The sequence below is a fragment of the Somniosus microcephalus genome, chromosome 14 (genome assembly GCF_052327205.1).
Source record: "Somniosus microcephalus isolate GS21.2 chromosome 14, FLI_Smic_1.0, whole genome shotgun sequence".
In the NCBI taxonomy this organism is placed as follows: domain Eukaryota; kingdom Metazoa; phylum Chordata; class Chondrichthyes; order Squaliformes; family Somniosidae; genus Somniosus; species Somniosus microcephalus.
This window is the reverse complement of record NC_141000.1, coordinates 27,448,022-27,463,409: the sequence shown is the minus strand read 5'-3', so window position 1 is coordinate 27,463,409 and position 15,388 is coordinate 27,448,022. Positions and strand designations below refer to the sequence as shown.

At 49.3% G+C, this 15,388-nt stretch overlaps 1 protein-coding gene across 1 annotated transcript in view; it reads right to left on the bottom strand.

The window, feature by feature from the left end:
• Positions 1–15,388, bottom strand: part of LOC147107394 (guanylate cyclase soluble subunit beta-2-like) — a 78,604-nt gene that overhangs the window by 29,370 nt on the left and 33,846 nt on the right. The window contains exons 7-8 of the mRNA XM_086007385.1: positions 8,124–8,235; positions 6,428–6,531 (exon numbers count right to left, since the gene is read on the bottom strand). Of these exons, the coding sequence (XP_085863511.1) occupies positions 6,428–6,531; positions 8,124–8,235 (216 nt within the window). The remainder of the gene's footprint in view (positions 1–6,427; positions 6,532–8,123; positions 8,236–15,388) is intronic.

Here is a 15,388-nt window from a genome sequence, read left to right as displayed (position 1 = left end):
TGTGGCGCTGACTGCAGGATTGCGGCGCTAATCCCCCGCTGCGGCACCGATGCGGTTGCGGCAGGCTGGGGTACTGCAGGCCTCCTCCTTCTGTTAAGGAGGAGCTGCCTGCAGGCCGCGGCCGCTGCGCCGTTGGATTCGGGGAAAAAATGAGCCCGGCACCTCGGAGAAGTGCCGGGCTCTCGGCCCACACACATCTGTGCCGCGGGGGGGTGGTGGAGGAGTCCGGGGAGGGAGGTGCGGGCAGGCGGCCGCCGGGAAAGCGGCCGGCCGCCGCGCCGCCTTAATGCGGCCCGCGCTAGGACCATGAAGGCACTTCTGAAAAATCGTTGGTTGCGGCTCTGCCACGAGGGGGGGCGGGGCTTGCTGAGCGTCAAGCGTCACCCTGGCAACCGGGCCCCCCGGCCGTCTCGCACAGCCGCAATCGACGGTCTTCATCTCGGGGGGGGGCCGGGGGGGGGGGCCGCGCGACCCTCGGGGGGGGGCGCGCGCGCTCGGGGCGCGCGGGGTGGGGCTGCGCGCAGCAGGAGCAGCTGAGACGCGGCGTCTCTCTCTCTGGCTCGGGCCGGGGGGGGGGGGTGGCTTGGTCAGCGTCACGGTTACCCTGACAACCGGCCGCCCGACCGGCCCCGAGCCAGAGAGAGATGCCGTGTCTCAGCTCCTGCTGCGCGCGCAATCGGCGGTCTTCACCTCGGCGGGGGGGGGCCGCGGCCCTTGGGGGGGTCCCCCCCGCCCTCCCTCCCCTTCCCCCCTCCCCCCCCCCCGTTCCCCCCTCATCCCTCCCCTCCCTCCCCTCGCCCCCCCCTCGCCCCTTCCCCCCCTGTCCCTTCCCCCTCCTTCCCCTCTCCTTCCCCCCCTCCCCCTTCCCTTCCCCCCCCCGCCACCCCCGCCCTCCCTTCCCCCATCCCCCCCCCGCCCTCCCTCCCTCCCCCCCCCCCCCCAGTCGCTCTCTCTCTCTCTCTTCCAACAACAACATGCCCTCGAAAAAGCCTCAGGCACCGCCGGGCACTTCAGCTAGTATCATCATAAGGAGGCTGCCAGGATAACTCATCAACAACAAAATCACAGACAAACGTGTTAATCATGTCTCATTACTGGCATCAGATATTCAGTTTAAACAAGTTGCTGTTTCGGTGTCAGCCATGGCCTAACGGTAGCACTCTCACCTTTGAGCCAGACGGTTATGAGTTTCGAGCCCCGCTCCAAGAAACGTAAATGCATGGGCCTGGATTTTGCTGCGGTGGTAACTGATCGGTGAAACTATCAGCATTTGCCATCATTACCCCTCTGAAACTGACCACAACTTCAGGATTTAACGCTGCACAGATAAACGTGGAAATCCTGAAGTTGCAGTCAATCAATCACTGCGCCATCACAGGCTGCACTGTGGAACTCCCCAGAGCCAGCAATCAGTTGAAATCACATACAGGAAACTCTTTGGTACCGCGCACCGACGGGACTGGGACGGGTGCCGGTTGATTAAAAATTTCGGATGACGAGAGAGTTACCTACTGAGGCTATTTTTAACAAACAAAAATAAAAAAATCAAGAAATGTGCAGTATACAGTAATTGGGGTACTCCCAGCAGCGCGGGAGAGTCAGACTTCTGTTATTGAGGTGTTCGGACTTCCAACAACGCCAAGAAGCCGAGTAGTAGCAGTTTGGAGAACTACCCCCACTGACTAACTCGGCCACCGCGGGAGACTTGGACTCGGCAACATTTCCCAGTTATTGAGGTGTTGTTTTCGGTGTATGAATTTTGCCGGTTAATAGAGAATTCCAGATATTTAGGTGCCATTTAAACGAGAGTTTCCCTGTATAAGGATGAAAACTTCCCCTTTCACGATGGAATATCGCTGTTAAAAACCCCTTAAAACTTTAAGTCTTGTTGAAAGAGGTGTAATTGGGTTTTTAATGGTGTACTGACTGCTGAACAACTGTTCTGGCCCTGAACTATACTAATTTTATATTTGTGGAATGTCCAATTTTTCCACTAATATGATTAGAATTACAAGTTTTTTATATAATATGTTTGTTTATGATATTTCAGCTTCGACCTTAATCATATGTGTATGTCTCAATCTTTATTTCGCTCTCTGTGAAATTTATAAAAAGTAACTTAGCATTTTACTTCCTGTTTGCTGTCTGTGAGGTTCACAGAAATTCACGAAATAGAGAACACATGCAGATAGAGGCCATCCCATACGAGGCCACTTGCGCATTCGAGCCTGCACCGACATATCCCACCCTATCCCCGTAACCCCTTACACCAACACATATCCCACCCTATCCCCGTAGCCCCACGTATTTTAATCCCCCTAACACTAAGGGGTTCATTTATCATAGCCAATCAACCTAACCTGCACATCTTTGGACTGTGGGAGGAAACCGGAGCACCCGGAGAGAAACCCACGCAAACACGGGGGAGAATGTGCAAACTCCGCACAGACAGTCGCCCGAGGCCGGATTCGAACCCGGGTCCCTGGCGCTGTGAGGCAACAGTGCTAACCACTATGCCACCGTGATTGGCTGCTTCGCCAGCTTGATGACATCACTGTTGCTGACGCTTAGGATTCGCTTGATTGGCTGATTGTGCCAGATTCAAACAAAGGTCGGGGGAGCTGAATTTCACGCCACACAGCAGCTCGCTAGATCTTTGCGGGCAGCTTTCTGCGAGGTCAACGGCGAGCGCTGTCGCTTCGCCGCTGACCGCAAAATTCCGGACATTATCCAGGCTGACACTCCAGTGCAGTACCCGAGGGAGTGCTGCACTGTCGGAGGTGCCATCTTTCGAATGAGGGTTAAACCTCACAGGTGGTGTAAAAGGTCCCATGGCACTATTTTCAAAGAAGAGCAGCAGAGATCTCTCTCTGTCGTGACTGACATTTATCCCTCAACCAACATGGTCATTTATCTCATTGCTGCTGTTTATGGGACCTTGCTATGCTAAAAATTGTCTGACACATTCTCCCTACATTTCAACAGTGACTTCACGTCAATTCAGACAAGAGTACCGTACTTCATTGACTGTGAAGACCTTGGGGCCGTCCTGAAGTCGTGAAAGGTGCTATATAAATGCAAGTTATTTCTTTCTTTCATAACTATAACCCCTCATATCTGATGCAATAAATTGTACTGCCACCAGTATCAAACATTCAGTATAACTTTAGTATTAATTTACCTGAACTAGAGGCTAAGTTGTTAAACTCGGTTATAGTACAGACCGGGTTATTCATTTAACTATCAGATAGTTTCCAAAAAAAATGGTAATAATTAGGCACTAAACTGGGAGACAGACTCAGTCAGCACAATTTTCTGATGTGCCATGCAGTCATCTAATGCTCCCAGAGTCCATTCATCAAAATAGAGTCTTATAATCAATGGTCATATATTTGACTTCAGACAAGGCCTCTTGTGTTTACCACCTGTGAGAGCGCATTGATTTGTTCTTCACTGGTCATTCAGAGTTTCGTAAAGAACAATGTAAAGTTTGAACATGCACAAAATGAACTGATAATATCTGTTATGGGACACTGTGGGTCTCTGAGCTAGGCTTTATTTGGGGATTAATTGTGACATTTTAGGGTGAGGTCTCAGGTGATATTTCAAGATTTGTCACTATTTTGTGACCAAGAAACCCTAAAACGTTAGCTGATTGATGAGGTGAGAACATGTAACAACAAAAAAATCATGCTACTAATTGGATAGGCTCCAAATAACATTGCCAGCTTTAAGGGCATAGCAACACCATCAGGCTCTTTTTATCAGCTAATTCCTTAACTTCTGAAAAAGACCACAAAATAAGTAAAGGGGGCTCAGCAATCGTAAAAACCAAAACCTTTCCCTCCCCAGTCAGCTAACTACCTCTTGAATGAATCTAAAGTTTTCTCCTCCATTTCCCCATCTGGAGACTATTCCAGGAGGTGATCACTCCTGTGTGAAGAAGTTCTTCCCATCCATCTCTCCGAAGTTTTCCCTTTCACCTTTTTGGAAGTTGGAAGACCACTTACTTCCATCTCTGCAAAATTGCCCACCTTTTCCCCTACCTCCTCCTCCCTCACCCCGTGGTGAAAACTTTATCCACGTATTGTCACCCGTCCTGACTCGATTTCTCCAAGGCTCTCCCTCACCAGCCACCCGAGCTTCATCTTACACAACATCACACCACTCATCCCATCCCACTCTAATTCTCGCGCCACCTAAGCACACCTTGTCCCTCAGCAACCTCCACTGGTCTCCATACCCCAGCGCACTGATTTCAAAATGTTCCTCCTTCTCTAGATATTTCTCCACCGTATCCCTGCAACCTTCTCCAGCCTCATGTCCCAATTCACACTTTCTGACTCTGGCCTTCTTGGAATCCCTGCTCCACTCTCAGAGGTAGGGCCATCAGCCATCATTGTCCAGCTCCTTGGGGCATTTAGCTATATTAAATTGCAAGTTGTTGTGATTTTGTTTGACCCATGCTTCCTTGTTCTAGTACCTTGAAGTAGTGCTCTGGATTTACCTGATCATACCGTTTATTATCTTGTATAATTTCCTCAGTTGTTACCTTTCAACGCCCAAGAGCTCCAATTTCTCCTGTCTTTCCTCATAACCCAACTCTTTGATGCCAGTGATCAGCCGAGTGGTTCTTCTCTGCACTGCTGATGGCCAAAGCTGAACCTAGCACTCACATGTGTGGCCTGACTAGTGCACTGTACAGTTTAAGCAAGGCATCCCTCAACATATACTCTGTTGATCTAGCAATATAATTTAGCATTCTGATTGCATTGTTTACTGCCCATCCACAGTGATGTTATTAAATAACCCAAATCTCTTTCCACTTCACACCTTCAGTTATTTTCTGCACTTGCAACATCCATTTTGTTGTTCCAATTTTAAAAAAAAATCATTCTGGGGATATGAGCATCACTGGGAAGGACGGCATTTATTACCATCTCTAGTTGCCCTTGAGAAGATGGTGGTGAGCCATCTTGTGTTCTAATTCTGTGTTAGATTTCAGGAGAGTTTTTTATTCACAGGATTGGTGACCTACGGGATACGCGTGGACTGCTGCAGCTAGGAGTCCTTCAAGAGTAAATGGGCCTGTTCCTGGCTGGGGTGGAGATCATCTTTTATACAAAGTAGTAAGTACTGCAGGAAATACAGGGACAGAGTTGATCTCCTGGACGAGTATTCGATCGCGCAGCGATGGGTCAGAGAGGAATTTCCCAGATTTATTCTCCCTAATTGGCCGATTGGGTTTTTATCTGGTTGTTCTGCACTCTCCGGGCTGATCACATGGGTTCGGGTGGATGGAGATTGTGAAGCTAGTTGATACTCCCACAGTGCTGTTAGGGAGGGAGTTTCAGGATTTTGACCCAGCGACAAAAGGAACAGCGATATACTTCCAAGTCAGGATGGTGTGTGACTTAGAGGAGAACTTGGAGGTGATGGTGTTCCCATGCACCTGCTGCCCTTGTCCTTCTAGTTGGTGGAGGTAGTGGGTTTCGGGGGTGCTGTCGAAGAAGCCTTGGTGAGTTGCTGCAGTGCATCCTGTAGATGGTACACACTGCAGCCACAGAACGCCGGTGGTGGAGGGAGTGGATGTTTAAGGTGGTGGATGTGCATTATTTCACACATGCCTGTACTGATCTCCATCTCCCACTGCTGCAGCCATTTACAAATTCTATCGAACTCTTTTTGTATATCCCTGGCCTCTTCCTCCAATGCAATTGGCCCCCCACCACTCCCTCCCCCCTCCAGTTTAGTATTATCAACAACAACAACTTGTACTTATGTAGCGCCTTTAATGTAGTAAAACGTCCCAAGGCGTGGCACAGGAGTATTTTAAGACAAAAAATTTGACACCGAGGCACATAAGGATAAATTAGGGCAGGTGACCAAAAGCTTGGTCAAAGAGGTAGGCTTTAAGGAGCGTCTTAAAGGAGGAAAGAGAGGTAGCGAGGCGGAGAGGTTTAGGCAGGGAATTCCAGAGTTTAGGGCCTAGGCAACAGAAGGCACCACCACCAATGGTTGAGCGATTATAATCAGGGATGCTCAAGAGGGTAGAATTAGAGGAGCGCAGATATCTCGGGGGGTTGTGGGGCTGAAGGAGATTACAGAGATAGGAAGGAGCAAGGCCATGGAGGGATCCGAAAACAAGGATGAGAATTTTGAAATCGAGGCGCTGCTTAACCAGGAGCCAATGCAGGTCAGCGAGCACAGGGGTGATGGGTGAACGGGACTTGGTGCGGGTTAGGACATGGGCAGCCGAGTTTTGGACGACCTCAAGTTTACGTAGGGTGGAATGTGGGAGGCCAGCCAGGAGTGCGTTGGAATAGTCAAGTCTAGAGGTAACAAAGGCATGGATGAGAGAATTTGACCATTCAGTTTCTGAATCCAAGTCAATAATACAGCTTAGGAACAGCAAAGAAAGTTTTACCTCCTCATCAAAGACAATGTGGAAAGGAAATGCGTCGCAGAAAGCTTTCTTGTCTATCCAGAGCCTCTCCGGATAAACTGGCTCGAAAGAGCGTAGCACGTTACCTAGCAATAGAAATGCGTTTGGATAATTATTGTACTTTTTCTACATGGTTCCAATTCTGTACCATAATTCTTTTTATATAGAGGAATTAATTACTAGCGAGAAGTCAATCCTTTCATTAGAATGACCACTTTGAAATGACTGTAGTAGAAGGATTTGCAGGTTGATTGACAGCCTGCTCTTTAATTTGGTGTCAGCTGGACTCGGTTAGTGACACTCTCAGCTCTGAGTTAGAAGGTTGAAGGTTCAAGTCCCAACCCAGCTTTTGAGCACATATTCAAGCTGACACTTCAGTGCTGTACTGAGGGAGCAATACTTTGTTAGAGATGCTGTACTTTGGATCAGATGCTAAATTGAGGCCCCATTTGCCTGTTCTGAAGGTTGTTGTCTTTATATCTTCTCGCTCTTCCCTTGGAGACCAGTGTGAAGATTCGCTGGCAGTCTGATGTGAACGCTCCTTCCATGGCCATAACCATCTTTATACCAGTAGTTAGGGTAGTTAGTCCTATACGGCGGAAGGATACAATGGGGATGGGGTTGGGGGGGGGGCCACCCACACCCACCGGATGCAAGTATCCCGCTGGATGTCAACCCAGAATTCAGAGTTAGAGCTCGTTGGGACTGTCTGGAGTGGAGTTCGAACCTGCACCTTCTGACTCAGAGGCGGGAATGATACCACTGAGCCAATGGCTCGCGCCATTCTGCTGGTTCAGAGGTGCATTAAAAATCTCACGGTACTACTTGAACAAGGGTAGGGAATTCTCCCAGTGTCCCGGTCAACATTTCTGCCTCAACGATCACCCCAACAAATAGATTTACTGGTCATTCATTCATCTCGGTGCTGTGTACAAAATGGCTGCTGTCTTTGTTTATCTAACAATAGTGGTGCAGTTCAAAAAGTAATTGATTGGATGTGAAGTGCTACTACCAGCATGGTGCCTGGTATGAGCAGTTACAAATACAAAGAAAAACTAGTGGGCCTTTCTCGTTAGAACAGAGCACAATACAAGGTGATATGATAGAAGTGTCTAAAATTATGAAAGGCTGGGACAGGGTAGATACAAGCAGACTGTTTCCAGTAGTTCAGGGGTCAAGAACAAGGGGCCATAGATACAGAATTAAATATATGCGATTTAGAACAGAGGGCAGGAGAAACTTCTTTACTCAGAGAGTTGTGAGGCTGTGGAATTCACTTTGAGTTAGTGGTTGAGGCAGGAACTATGTCGACATTCAAGATCAGATTGGATAGGTAGATGAAAGAACAGGGAATAAAGGGCTATGGAGACAGGGCGGGTAAATGGGACTGGGACTATTTGCTCACGTGCAGGGTGAACATCAACACAAACTGGTTGGGCCTCGAGGCCTGTCTCTGTGTCGTAATTATTTTCACAAGGAGGAAAATTGAGGGCAAAGCAGTCGGGTTAAATAAATGACCAGTGAGTTCTTTAACCAAAGGAATAAAACATTCCTGGAAATTAAATGTGAGCAATATAGTGAAAGGAATGACTTCACTAGTGAGTTCTGGTCCCCTTTAGGTCCTCTGTTAATGAATTATATCATTCAATGCATAGTTATTATGTATAAAAGAACATACCTTGGCCAAATTTCACAACGCTTCTGAGAATGTCCCAGTGTGTCCTCTTCACTGAGCAGTGGGACAGTGCATGATATTTTTCCTTCATCTTATTCAGATACCTCTCAATCTCCTATGTACACAATAAGAAAGGAAATCAGTTCCTTCTGGGATGCTAACTGGTCCTTATTCAGTGCTTTTACTTTCCGTGGGGGGCCTTTTCAACTTGAACGGAAATCAATGTGACAGAAACCAGGTGGGTTCTACAACGGGCGGGCGATCCACTCCGCCAGGTTACCCTCAGCTGGTAGGGTTGCAAATCCTCCAGGATTGTCCTGGAGTCTCCAGGAATAAAGGTTCATCCCCAAGATACTGCAGTGAGGAGAAAAATTGTAAGGGCTTTAAAAAATATAGGCCTAGAAATTGGGCCACTTACCGCCACACGTTTGCACCACTGTCCTGGTGAAAAATGGTACCCGCCAATGCCACTCTAGTGTCCTTCTCTGGTGCAGGCCGCCATTTTGGTGAGGGCCTTAGTGCCTGCTGATAGCAGCGCTGGCCCTGGACATGTAAATGAAGAGAGGGTGACATCAGTTGGCGTGCAACGCCGACTTAACGACACCTCAGCCAACTTCGACGTTAGCGCTGAGCGCTGGGTCCTAAGCTCACCATGAAAACCCAGCATTCAGCAAACTGACAGACGTTAACGGGCTGGATTTTGCCAGTTTGGGCGGGCTGGGGCGTGTCAGGTGGCATTCGTGTCAGGACCCCGACTCTGAAGTGAAGTGGGGAAAAAGTGCGATTTCCCCCTAATTGGGCAATTGATCTCCAGCGTGTGGGAACCCCTGGCCCAGTGAGTCTTTTCATACAGAAAGTCACCTCCGATGACGTCATCAATGCTGCTGGATTTAAGACCTGCAAGCGGCCTTGATTCTTCTGGAGACTGCAAACTTTATGGTGATTGTAGTAAGGAATTCATTGATCGACTATGTCCAGCAGCAGGCATAAGTGTGCTCCACGCTTCGATGAGCCCTCCCTCCAAACTCTGGTGGAGGGAGCAAGATCGAATAAGGAGGTGCTCTTCCCTTCCTCAGAGAGAAAAAGCCACCCCACCAGACTAAAGCTGTGTGGCTGCAAGTGGCCCAAGAGGTCAACTCCATCTCGATGAGCCGCAGAACATGGCTGTAATGGAGGAAGAGGTTTCATGACCTTCTCCGCACAGGAAAAGTGAGTATGACTTTCCCATCACCCTCAATCTGATCCCCATCGCTTCTCTTCACCAGCACTCAGCTTTGCTAACCTCTTCCTCCACATCCCACTTGACACTTACATCCCTGCACCCTTACCCATTGCCTCTCTCTCTATGGTCACATTCACTTAACTATTCGACCATGTAACCCTCACATTCCCTATCACTGTGATGCAACAACAACAACAACTTACAACACACAGGGAGGGCCCTTTGTCTCCTTCTAAGCATCTATGCTATGCATTCTCTACACTCACTCCTTCATTCTCACTCACACTCCACTTGTGTCCCTCATTGCAGGAAAAGAGAGCCCACAATAAGAGGGAAAGAGCGAGGATAGGAGGAGGGCCACCCTCAGTAGCCCAACTCACCGCGTGGGAGGAGGTGACCCTGGAAATCACCGGGATTGACGAGGATTCCCAAGTGGGGGACGGACAGACGGGCGCATCACAGCAAGCTGGTGACAGAATAGTTTGGCTTCTCTCTCACTGACATTGCATGAGTCGCTGATAATGAATCTGATGCTCTAACAGACTGACTTATGATCTTCTGCACTATTCAATGTGCATGTAACTTTGACCTCACATCTCTGACTCTTTCCTTTACTCCCCCACAGGACCATCAAAAGCCCCCGTCCCCACTGTCCAGGAGGAAGAGCCTGAGCTTCCAGACTCCTCAGAGGAAGCTGCAACCTCTGAGGGCGCAGCGTCAGCAGAAGTCAGCACACCCAGCACCAGCGCAGACACTCACACCTCGGTGGGACCTTCGCGAGATAGAGTAGTGTTGGCACCTGGTGTATCACAGCTCACAAGTGAGCATCAGTAGATGTTGGAGACAGGGACAGCAGTGGAGAGTCCTCATCGGAGGGTGCAGGACTCTGCCAGCTCGGTACAGCAGCACGTTGACCCTGTGCCTCCGGGTCCATCCAGAAGGAGAGCGGTGCTGGAACTCCAGGAACAGGTGCAGGAGTCTCTGGCAGATTTTGTCTTCAGGGTCGCTGCAATTGTGGAGCGAATGGAAGAGTCCATCGCGAACACGAGCAGAGCCTTTATGGAGGCGTTGGTGCATGAACGCATCACTGCGAAAAGGATGGCAACCTCCATGGAAAGGATGGCTACCATAGAGGAGAGGATGGCTATGGCAGAGGAGAGGATGGCTACGGCCATGGAGGAGCTTAGTCGCCAGATTCTTGAAAACATGGTCATTGTTCAGAATAGACTGACATCTCTTGAGGAGCGATGATCAGCTATTGAGCAGAGAAACCAGACCTTCATGGAAGTCCTCTGGAGTAGGACTTCCAGTGCAGAAACGGGTCCTCATGGCCCCCCTGAAGTGCAGCAAGGTGCTGTCAAGCCACTTGCTAGCTCTGAAGTGGGGCTGACCCATGAGAGAGATGTTGGTGGCAGACAACAAGGAAGTGGGGGCTCCTCTCCAAGCGCTCACACGACCATGCCACTGCAAAGCCCTCGGTCAGAGCCCCACCAGAGTCCTCACCCAACTGAGATGGACGTCTCAGCCCCTGCACAGCCGCAGGAGCAGCAGACTGTTGCTGAGCCCTCACAGGTTCGCAACCCCAGAGGATGCCCGCCAAAGGCATTGAGACAGGAGCAGCAAGAATGTGAGCAAGGGACCTCCACATCTGCTGAAGCCACAGGGGAAGCACCACGTAGGAGCATGCATAAGTGGAAGATAAAGCACAAGTAGCCACAAGGATAGTCACTTGGGTGTTGTGATGTATTGTTTTTTGACCAGCCATCCTTGTCATGGTATCATAAACAGATTTGATGGCAAACTGTTGAAGTTGTGGCCTGTGTCATTTCACAAATGGGACTTTCACATTGAGGGCTTAGGGCGACTTGCAATTGTCAGCATGGTGGTCAGATTGATTGGAATCTGCAGGTTCTTGTCCATTGTCGATGCTCTGGTAAGAAGGTGCGAGACAAAAGTGTTTGATTGTGCAGGCTAAGCAAATATGGCCAACATGAGTGCGCCCCTTGCATCCCGGGCAACAATGTGGTCTCGCACTGGCGCCTTCTGGCCTGTGCAGCTTCAGGTGGGTGAGCAGCAGCTTGGCGCTCCTGTTGTTGCTCCTGCTGTTGGTGCTGCTGTTGTTCAGGGTTCTGCTGCTGCCGCAGCTGGTCTTCATCCAAATCTGATGTCCAGGAGGAAAGGAAATAAATGGTTCCCATGCTTCTGGTATATACCTCAGTTGAGGAAGCGCTCAGTCAATGTGGGGAGAGGGGTTTCCCAGGAGGTCACACTGGAGATGGGTGTCAGGCTCCAAACTTCCACAACAATGAGTAGGTCTGCTAAAAGTTCCCCCAGACCTGAAACAACAAAGTTCTGCCACCTGCAAATGATGATTGGTGAAAACTCCTTTTTAATGGTGAAGCTGCAGCTGTTAGTAAGCAATCCACTTGTGAGGCCGTCAGGATTTCCTGGAGTGTTCCAGAGGAGGCGTGTAGGATGGGGGAAATGTCTAAAAATCAGAAAGGCCTCTTAAAATTGGATTATAGAGGCAATTAAGTGGTAGTTAAGGGCCTTAAGGGCCTATCCCACCTCTTGGAGGCGGGATGGAAACGGGGTCTGAAATCCCGATTCTGGGAAAATTGGTCGCAGGTGGGCTGGAGGCGGGTTTGGGCCCGCACACCATTTTTTGCAATTTTACCACCTCACGCGCCTCCAAACCCACCTCCTCGGGCCTGGCAAAATCGAGCCCGTTGTCAGCACCTCTTAAAGGGACGCACACATCTTTCAGGTAATTTTGCATTTAAGCTTTTGGACAGGATTTAAATTTTTTTTTATTGAAGTAGTGGCTTGCTGCAATACATGTTAAAAGTTTTTTTAAGTGTGCAGGGAGTGCTGCTGGATGCTTACAAGGCCTCAGATGGTAAAGGAAGGCCTCCGAGAAGACATAAAATGCTGGAAATACTTAGCAGGCCAGACAGCATCCATGGAGAGAGAAACAGAGTTCACATCTCAGGTCGAGATGCTGCCTGACCAGCTCAGTATTTCCAGCATTTTATGCTTTTATTTCAGATTTAAAGCATCCATTCGCAGAGGGAAGAAGACGACGCAGAAGAGGAGGAAGCAGAAGGAAGGATGCAAACCAGACATAAGAACATAAGAACATAAGAAATAGGAGCAGGAGTAGGCCAATCAGCCCCTCGAGCCTGCTCCACCATTCAATAAGATCATGGCTGATCTGATCCTAACCTCAAATCTTCTATCACTCTGCATCCACCCGAACCCATGGGACAGCCTCTTTCTGGCCGGGATATCTGGGATGGAATCATCCGCCTGCGGTACCAGTGACCACAACCCCAATTCCCCTTTCAACATTAGTCCCACACCTTCCCTTCCCTCTGTTACTGACCATCACAGCGTCCTCTTGGCCACGATGCTGAAATAAAAGCCACCACAAAGAAAACTTTTCCAATCCAACTTTATACATCCATCCAATATGACATCAAGAAATCAACTCATCACCCTTATGCATTCCCTTAGTGACTGTCTTGTGTGTGCCTTTGCCTATCCTAGTGATGTTACGCAGTGCTTCCCCAGTGGCTGCAGCATGGCTGGTGGAAGGCTGCTGACTATCAGTGGGGACACTGTAAATGGCCTTGCAGGTTGACCTCGAGGAGCTGGTGGCTGGGAGTGTTAAATCGAGAGACGGTGTTTCTTCTTCTTCTTCTCTCCCTCTTCTTGACCAATCACTGGCTGGGCAGGCTGCATTTCTTGGGTGTGTGAAATGAGGAAGGCACAAGGGTGGAGCTGTGGTGAGGGGAGGGTGGGAAAGCAAGAGGTACATGCGAGGAGGAGGATAACGTATGAGGATACCAGCAACTTGTATTCTTTTAGCGCTGTCACTGGCCAAGGCTGAGCCATGCCCCTGCTAAGAATGGCCAGCAGTGTCTCCTCCAAGGAGGTGAGGTGAAGCTAGGAATAGGAGGTGTGCCTCGTGTTTGGTACAGATTGTTGGTAGGTGAGTGATTGGCAGAGCGGGGGGAGTCGTGCATTGAGCGAGGCTAGTGATGCAGTTGGTAGGAGACGGCTCTTGAAGATGCATTTACTGATGTTGACCACTGGAGCCAGGTGGTGTGGGCGACATTGCTGGCAGTGACGGCCTCGGTGATCTGGTCCCACATTGTTCTTTCTGGAGAGCCTCCTGGCCCCTGTGGGTAGAGGGCCAGTCTTGCAGTGTTAACCCCCTGCACAAAGCTGGAGTGCTGCGTGCAAGACCCTGGGTGCCCCTTCTCTGGCGTGCTGAGCCATTTGTGATAGTGCTGAAGCATTTTTCCCATTTTTTTTAGGTGCGGAAGGGAATTCAGCTTTAAGAGTTGAAGGCTCTCATTTGGGAATTCTTTTTAATGTTTATTTTTTTCAGTAGACAGTTGAGCTGTGAGGGCTAAACACTGCCTATTTTTACATAAATTTTAATTTTTTCATTTTAGAAGGCAGTTCCCCTTTAAGAGACCAAACTGTTTTCTGAAATGACAGCCTTACTTTAAGAGAAGGCTGCTCGTGCTGCAATGATGCTACGGCCACGCTGCATTGGGGCCTCTTGCCGGGACAAACGCCACCAGGACAGCGTTGCAGAGTGGGTTTAGCGCTGGGCTAATGTTAATTAGTCCCCAGCACCAATTCTTCGGTCCTGCCAGCGCCACCATTTTCGGCGGCCGTGAACACCAGCAGCTTTTGTGGCCTTCACGAATTTCTAGGTCATGGGGGTGAAATTCCCCTTGTTTGCGCCTCCGATGGGAGGCGCTAACAGGGCACAAATAGTTTTGCCCCCACCCCCAGGCGATAACTGCGTCTCTTGCGAAATTTGACGGGAGGTTAGCGGCGGCGCTACCAGTTTTCATGACATCATCTCGGGGCGCATCGCCCCATTAGCGCTTCTGATGCAAAATTCCTGTTTTTCGCCTGCCTGTGCACCTGTTTTTTAGCAACAGGTTCGGCAGGTGTTTTCCAGTCGGGAGGCCTGTGGAGGAGCGCTATTTAAAGGCGTCCACTTCCGGTTGTTGTTTGTGTCGGCCGGGACACTGAACTTTTTGCTGCTCAAAAGCAAAGAGCCCTTTTGATTATTGGAAGCGTTTTTGAGATTTCAGAGTCTGTTGCTGAATAAGGAATCTTCATTTGCATTAGGCTGTGATTTGCTGGTTATTAGGCAGTTCTTCTTAGAGCAATAAAAAGCAGTATGGGTCTGGTCTCCTCATAGCAAGCAAAGCTGCAAATGAGCATCTGGTGAATGATCGCACCGCCCCTTTAAGAGCTGGAAAGAAGCAGCACGAGTGATCAAATCTGATTGGAACTCACCTGAAATTCGATAGCTCGCTGGTGTTAGTGCCCCTGTAGCACCCCATTGAGGACATTAGCACTTGATTTAGCGTCCTTCTCCCTTCCTGGGGCGATGTCAGGGGATTTAGGTGAGGCTCAGAATCATTAGCACCGGGCACTAACTTTTCAAACTTTTTGCAGTTAGCAAATGGCCTTCATGGGGAATTTCACCCCCATATAATGTGTTATTTTCCATTTTCTTTGAACACTTTTATTTATTGGTTATAAAAATATTGGAGATGGGGAAAAATGGTGTTTTACTGACAATCACGATTCATCCAACCAGGTAACAACACTCCACTTTGCATGGGAAGGCGGAGCGGCACAAGGATTGACGTGTCAGATGACCAATGACGGAAGGGGGCGGGGCATGGCGGTGGGCGGTCATGTGATGAACCCTCCAGGAACACGTCCAACCAGAGTTGGCAACCCTATCAGCTGGTGATTTGAAAATTTCCCGTTACATGTACTGCACATAATTAAAGAGCTTGCAGAGATACTCGTGGTAGATTTCTTCCATCTGTTTACCCTGACTAATACATCTAGGCTTGATAATCAACATTTCATGCTTTGAGATGCCAGCCTTGGCTCGGTTGGCAGCACTCTTGCCTTTGAGTCAGAAGGTTGTTGGTTCGCTCCAGGACCTAAGGCTGGTCAAATTGGGCCATGTCGACGGCCATTGAGGTAGGCTCGGTGG